Here is a 7791-nt window from a genome sequence, read left to right as displayed (position 1 = left end):
GACCCCAAATAGACAAAATTATCAACCAGCTCTATACCGCTTAAAGCTGAGTTGTTGTTTTGCAGCTGTTGGTGACGGTCAATTATCATAATTTTTGTTTTGGGGTGGTTTATATGGAGTCCAAGCACATTACTCTCTGTCTCAACACGACGGATCATTTCGGCCATTTCTTCATGATTATTAGCTATGAGCGTTGTGTCATCCGCATACCGAAGATTGGATAGTTTTTTTCCACCAATGGACACTCCACCCTTCCAACCATCCAGTGCTCTACGCATTATATACTCTCCATATACATATATTAAATAGGTCTGGAGATAATATACACCCTTGCCTTACTGCACGTTGTACTCGAAAATTTGTCGAGTTTAGCGAATTGATTCGAACTACTGCATTGTTATCATTATACAAGTTATATATCTTTTACAAACACAACCGGTGTTTTCTTAGACCGGGACACGGTCAACACACCTGTCCCGCGTACTAAAGATCAAATGGCCAACAACTGCAGCGTTTTCCCTATTCGAATTTCATATTTCGAATTATCGAGGAGTTTAATATTTCTTAAATTCCTAGAATAACTACCACTCTATCAGTATTGTGGATGAGCATCAACGATTTTAACATGCCATATTTCCATTAATATTGGTAAAATTCTTGTCGAACACTTTGAGTTGACACATGGGTCGCGGTCACGTTCACGTTGGCAGCCGTGTGGTTCAAACGTTTGGAATTCGACGGTTGCGGTTGCGGTTGCGCTTGTCATTGAATGGCCGTTGCGACTGCTTTCTACGTAAGTCTACTTCTATTCATCATTAATATAACGAATTCATTCAATAACGAGTTCTGTTGACGGGTTACTCTTATTCAAATTTATCATTACAAAGCGTCAGCAATCAATATTACCCATTAATGATCGATTGTGTGATTGTCCTATTCAAATTTAGCTTAACAAATGTTCGGTTTGGCCGGAACAAAATTATATTTTTGACCATATCTCGTTTAAGATTCTATTCCTGTTAAAAAATTGAGATTTCCCTTTTTTTTATATGTAAATAAATTCATTTCAGAAAAATGCAACCAGAAAAATTGCGGCGGCGCTCTTCAATTTTAAAACCACCCAAAGCAAGAAATCCACTATCGGATCTGGATGCGGAACAAAATGATGCAGAGAATGATGGAACTACGTTTGATAAAAATAAACGAGTCAGCTTTTCGAGTAAAAAAGGAGTCGCGTAAGATTATTTTATAAATAAACCGAAAATATATAAAAAATAATAAATAAATTTTGAAGGTATCGTGTAGTTAATAAATTAATTTTCATGATGTTTAAAAAGTTCAACCCAAGCTCGGCACACTTTACTTGGCTTTACATGGTTGCTTTATAGTTGCTCTGTATACATACATTCAAATACACAATTGAAGAAAAATAATATGCCTGTAAATAATTAATATAACTATTTACTGCTTTGAAGGACTAGAAAAAGCAAGGCACAACTGCAAGAGTTGGATCAATTTTATAAACCGGGTCATTTCACAACAATGGATGGGGCCAATTAAATAAAATTGTAATACAATGACACCAATCGATGTCAAATTAAAATATTATCATCATATAAAGCATCATCGAGGTCACAAAAGTCTTTCAAGTTGCCGTGTTCTTGTATTTTTTTTTAAATTTAAAATTCACTGGTCAACAAATTTAATTTATTTAAAATATTTCAATTCACAGGCTCTTCACAATGACCGATCATGGAAATACAATATGGCACAATTTTTACGAAGAACCAAACAAGCCGGATGTTTCCGAAACTAGTGATGTAGCCGAATCTCTCATTCAAAAGCTGGAAGCATCCATCAATCAACAGAGAGTGTCTCAAGGCGAGCAAAATGCCGCTGAGGATATGGAAGACGATGATCGGTGCGTGAACATCAGCGCTATGATAAACAGTCTGACGAAAATCAACAGCGAAAATGTTCCCGATGCGTCTTGTTTCAACATAACGAATCCTTTCCTATCCGACCGTACCGAGGCTCTCATCAATTTTCAAATAAAAAAAGATGCTCCGTTCAATTTGACGGATGGAGAGAATAAATTGGAGAAACTTGTAACTAAACAGTCGCCTAAAAGTGACGTGTGCGACGACAGCGACATGTCCATCACGCAAACTATTTCAATCCCCGTTCAAATCATGACGAATGAATCCACAAAGCAAAAACCCATCGTGGCGAATACTTTTGTTTATCCCGATGTAAGAGATAAAAAAGAAACATGGATGCACGATAAAGAAAATATACAAATTCCGATGTACACGAAGGAATTCAACGATGTTGAAAACGACATGAATGCTTACAACGATCGTTACGCTAGAAACGATATCCAACAAGACTATGAAAACAGCTCGAATGAAAACAGCATTGCATCGACTCGAAACGTAATGCAAAAGAGCTGCGATCTATCAATAACTTCCGCGCTCTCGCAAATGATCAACGATATATGTAGAATGTAAGCAAAACAAAAATGCAAGAAACGATGTGCCAAAAATAAAGAGGACCTCTACAGTTCCAAGTCATAATGTAAATAATGCGGGAAGATCTTCTAAATGTGACATATCTATAATGACAGCAATTTCGCAAATGATACATGATATCGAAGATAAACAAAAGAAAAATTCTGACGATCATTATCATGTTCAAAACATTCTGGAAAATTCTCACAATTCAATTGAATTTAATTTAGATGACACCAAAAATCCTATTAAAGATAGAATACAAACAGAGCCGATACATTCAAAAGAAACAAAGATAAATATGTCTATGACGTGCACGACGTCTGCTTCTAGACCAACTGATGCAGATCTTGAAATTCGTTCCAAAAATAAAAGAAGGACCACAATAGTTTTCAATCCGGAAGATGTAGATTGTAATATGTCCATGACATGTGTAGCTCCGGCTACTGTAGCTAATCCTGATAGCTGTAGCAAAGATAAAAGAAGAACTATAGTCTTTGGTTCGGAGGAACTAGACGGAAATATGTCTATAACATGTGGTATACCAAATTTAGATATGGAAGTATTGAATAAGGAAAATTTTGCCATTCGGGACGACAACACTAAAAACAGGAGACAAACTGTAATTTTTGATTCAAATACACCAGATGGTAACATGTCGATAACATGTAGTATACCTAATTCAGATATAGAAGTATTACATAAAGAAAATGTTGTCGTTCAAGACGATAACATCAAAAATAGAAGAAGAACTATAGTTTTTGATTCAAGAGCACCGGATGGTAATATGTCTATGACATCTTGTATACCGACATTAGAAATGGAGCTATTGAATAAAGAAAATTTTGTCTTTGAAGATAATAATACTAATAATAGAAGGAGAACTGTTGTCTTTGATGCAAAACAACCAGATGGTAATATGTCTATAACATGCATACTTCCGAATGTTGAATTGAATAAATCAAACGGGCAACGTTTAGTTGAGTCACATGATTGCAACAAGAGTAGGAAGCCGACATCATTAAATTCTGATTGTTTGACACCTATTTCCAACTCTGCTACTTCTGTTAGTGGTAAAAGAATGGCTGATGAAAAACAACTAGAAGGCAATATGTCGATGACTTCTGTAGTACCCATTTTTGATTCAACAAAATTAATTAAGGAACCGGTAGTCAATTCTAATAATTATGAAAAAGGCAAAAGGACGACCATAGTTTTTGATGCAAAGGCACTAGATGGAAATATGTCCATGACAACCTGCATACCCACATTGAACCAGAATTATTGGACAAGGAAAATATTGTCAGCCAAAATAATAACAAGGACGAAAGAAGAACTGTTGTTTTTGATTCAAAGGCACCGAATGACAATATGTCAATGATATCTTGTATTACGATGGTAACGTATTGCTGAGTGTTCTTAATGCGGGTACAGTTTTATCATCGAGGCTATCGCTGTAGTTATTTGAAATTTTCCGTGGACATTCCTCACTTGACAACAATATAACGCCTAAAGCCACTTCTATTATTATAGCATTTCTCTGCATAGGATACGATAATGCAGAGTCGTATATTATAGCACAAGATCCATTACCGTCGACGATAGCAGACTTTTGGAGAATGGTTTCAGACCACGAAATCAGCACTATCGTCATGTTGAGTGAGGTGAGATAGTCGGCGATGTTTTCATACGGGTCAAAGTCGGAATCTATAGTAAAATGCATTTTTATTTTTAACCAACAGTTGGGCGAAGGAAAGTGTCCTCGATATTGGGACGACGATGAAATCCAGTACGATCATATCAACGTCACTTACCTACTTAGCGAATCCTGTCCGTATTATACTAGACGAGAGTTCCAAGTCACCAATACGAAGGTATATTTCAAGATTCAAGTTTGACAGTCCTATTTATTACAGTATTTCTTAAATGCCGATTTGTATTCATTAGAATCAAGATAGAATTAGAGTCACTCAACTGCAATACCACGGCTGGCCGACCGTCAGCGGACAGGTCCCAGAAGTTACCAGAGGGTTGATAGAACTGGTCGGACAGAGTGGAGTGACCATGTCTTCGAGTACGCCGATTTTAGTTCACTGCAGGTACGCAATCGATGTGTAAATTAATGTGTGCTTTTTTCACAGCCAAGGTACGGATCGCTCGTCGATGTTTGTCGCTTTGAGTATTCTAACGATCCAACTCCGCACAGAAAAACGGGTCGACGTATCGACAGTGACGAGGAAACTCCGGTGTCAGAGGATGGGTTGTTTGGACACGTTTGTGAGTCTTGTTTCAAGTCAATGTGTAAAAAAATACGTAGTAAAAAATACAAATTTTCATTTTTCTCGTATGATTTCAGTTGCAATACGAGTTTCTTCATCGGGCCATTGTGAACTATGTTGCATAAGTTGCATAACTTGCTCAGTGATAGTTAAGTGTCAAAAAGACTTGTGTGATCTTTTATAATACATTTATATATGTATGTATATTATTATGAACACTTTTTCAGCAAATTGATTATCGATTTTTATGAAAATCCTAACGCGCATATTTTCATTTAGTATTATCGTTGCATGACGAGACACGTTTTCATCGGGATTTTTATCAAAGGCATATTGTATGTATGTTTTCATTGCCATATTTTACTATAATATATCGGGCTTAAAAAGTGTGTTCAATACCACCTATCTAATTGAGGTTATTCACGACGATATGTTCATGCTTTGTTTTGATTACTTCATCGCATACAACAAACAGCACATATGTACCTGCGAAAGCACACATTTTTTACTTTTTGATAAGTTTTAACGTAATGATAATATATTCTGTATGTTTGTTTTATTTTTGATTTCGTGTACAGGTTTCGGGAATAGTCTCACGATATATTTTCAATTCTGCTCTGAATCGAAGCATATTCTTAATCTCATCAATGCAATGAAACTCATCGGAGTGGGAATTCAAACAAGGTGTACGTACAGACGAGTGAGATTTAGGCACAATTTTCATTCAAAATCGAATATTGCTAAATAGAACTATAATCGAAATGTGATATTCGTATAGTAGAATGATTCAATTCTCATCTTTTTTTATTTTAGTATACGCACTTTGATCCAGATGAAGTTTCTCTCATCTTTGTAATATATGTACTTGAACAATTCCATTTGAATTTAATTTTTTTTTACGTAACAGAAAGAACACGAATGACATATGTAAGTGTTGTGTCTCAGGACTGATGAGGGTTAAATTTAATTCATTCTCTACCAAAAAAAAATTCCGTCCAGAGACGGAAGCAAAAGTTTCAAGCTTCGAAGAGTTTCATTGTGTGTATGGTTTATATTGTATAAACAAGTATATGAAATGAGCTTGTTTGCGACATTTAGAGAAGAGTTTGTGTGTCTGTGGATTATATTAAAACAACGGATTCACGAATGAGCGAATATATTCGTTGTGGGACTATTCTCGACTGTACCTTAATTTTTTATTTAATAATTTGCAATAATTCGATTATTGCAAGGAATCTACTTGTAAATCTACGTCATTTATTTAGGATACGATCAGGAAGTGTTGTGTACGAGTGATATTTTGAATAGCAATCGAGAGTCTCTTAGGATTTGTAATTTTCGATCGAGGATATTTATAGTGAGATTTGTTATAAAAATCTATTTATTTTTTATACTGTTAATTTTCGTCGGAAAACACACTTTTCTACCGCATTTGGGTGCCATCGCATTATATTATACATGTATCGAGTCTTATGACGGTTTCATAATTTTTTACACTTGGAATAGTAATAATAAAAAGAACAACGTCGACGTTTACACGTACGTATGTTGAAATGATGCGACAACAATGATCTGAATTTGTTACGTTGACGGTGGAAGGGAAAAAGAGAAAAGAAAAAGGAGAAAGGACGACGGATTGTTAAGTTGTGCCATAAAAATCAGCATTGCGAATGTTTCCTTTACATATAAAAATTACGTGTATTTAAGAGTTTCATCTAAGAGCCGAACTGAAATATATTTGTAGCTTTTGTAAACTTTATACATGAAATCGGTTTTTTTATTATTATATTATAAATTAATTTAGACATAAAAATTCATCGGTGATAAACGTAACTTAATATTCATAAATAGTTTTTCAATATATTGCGATTTTTACATTGTATTGAATAAATAAATAAAATTTAGAACTGAACTGAACTGAACACGAATAAATCTGAACTTTCTCATATCTTGAATGAAATACAACTAGAAAAAAATATTAGATTTTTATAAATATTTATTTTGTAAGTGCGATTGTATGCTTAGGCAATTGTGTCATTTCATTTTGTTGTATTTTTTGTAAATTTATTGTATAGAAAAATATTGTGCGAGGCGTGACGATACATTGACGGTTCATCTGCAATACCAGGCCTGTTCTTAGTCGAAAGCATACGACAGATTGGACTCAAACTACTGTCAACTTCGCTCGATCAGTTGGAGGCTAGAGTCCAATTCGCCATATGTTTGTTCTTAGAGCTGAAATGGGGCAAAAAGTAAATTCAACATTTCATTATGACGGTTTGAACCAGCCGTAAACTCGGTTCCATTCAACTAGTCGCTGGAAATCCATCATGGAGTTTGACGAGACTTGGCAACGGCTTTCCAATTCAGTGCGTATATTATTTAGTCAGTTCAATTACGATACAATCTCAATTTTGGGTTCCTAATTTACGAATGAATTTGTGTAATATTTTGTGCAAATTAAAAGTTTTTCCTTGTTCTTTACGTGCATAACGATGATGTTTCAGTTTTAGCGTTAAAGCTTATCGCATTGTAACTGTAATATTGGGCAAATAACAATAGCTTATCTTAGTCAGTGTTCTCGATAAGGTGTACGATAAGTTGATAGTCACATTCAATTTTAATTATTATTATAAAAATAATGTAATTCGTAAAATGACGTTAATGATAAACCTAGTGCGTATACATTGTGAAGAAGGCACAATTTTTTGATATGAAACCTTTTGAACTAATTAGTGTTTTTTACTATACATTTATAGGAGATTATTACTTAGATATTAAGAAATAAGAATCACAATTAATTTTCTATAAAAAATGAATATTTGAAAAATATAAATACGCATTATTTGACAGGTTGACCGGATTATTTTTTGAAATGTAATGTTCAGTTTTTAAATTGAAATAATATGTACAACAGAAACGGTCGCTCCTTTTCTTTACGGTCAAAATATTATTATTTTCTTTTGAATATTCATTTCTAATTCAATATGTATGTATGTACA

General features: G+C 34.4%; 2 protein-coding genes across 2 annotated transcripts; both read left to right on the top strand.

Moving 5' to 3' along the window:
- Positions 1-593: 593 nt before the first annotated feature.
- LOC143922581 (uncharacterized) lies at positions 594-2792 on the top strand. The gene is made up of 3 exons (XM_077445886.1): positions 594-793; positions 1071-1235; positions 1733-2792. The coding sequence occupies exons 2-3, from the start codon at positions 1075-1077 to the stop codon at positions 2508-2510; spliced, it is 939 nt and encodes a 312-aa protein (XP_077302012.1). The 5' UTR covers positions 594-793; positions 1071-1074; the 3' UTR covers positions 2511-2792.
- A 1144-nt stretch (positions 2793-3936) lies between these two features.
- On the top strand, positions 3937-6390 carry LOC143922580 (tyrosine-protein phosphatase 69D-like). Its single transcript, XM_077445885.1, has 5 exons — positions 3937-4174; positions 4253-4384; positions 4458-4609; positions 4652-4787; positions 4867-6390. The coding sequence occupies exons 1-5, from the start codon at positions 4130-4132 to the stop codon at positions 4912-4914; spliced, it is 513 nt and encodes a 170-aa protein (XP_077302011.1). The 5' UTR covers positions 3937-4129; the 3' UTR covers positions 4915-6390.
- Positions 6391-7791: the final 1401 nt, after the last annotated feature.

Source organism: Arctopsyche grandis, chromosome 2, assembly GCF_051622035.1.
Source record: "Arctopsyche grandis isolate Sample6627 chromosome 2, ASM5162203v2, whole genome shotgun sequence".
Classification (NCBI taxonomy): Eukaryota; Metazoa; Arthropoda; class Insecta; order Trichoptera; family Hydropsychidae; genus Arctopsyche; species Arctopsyche grandis.
The sequence above is the reverse complement of the archived record's forward strand: the minus strand, read 5'-3'. Positions and strand labels throughout refer to the sequence as shown.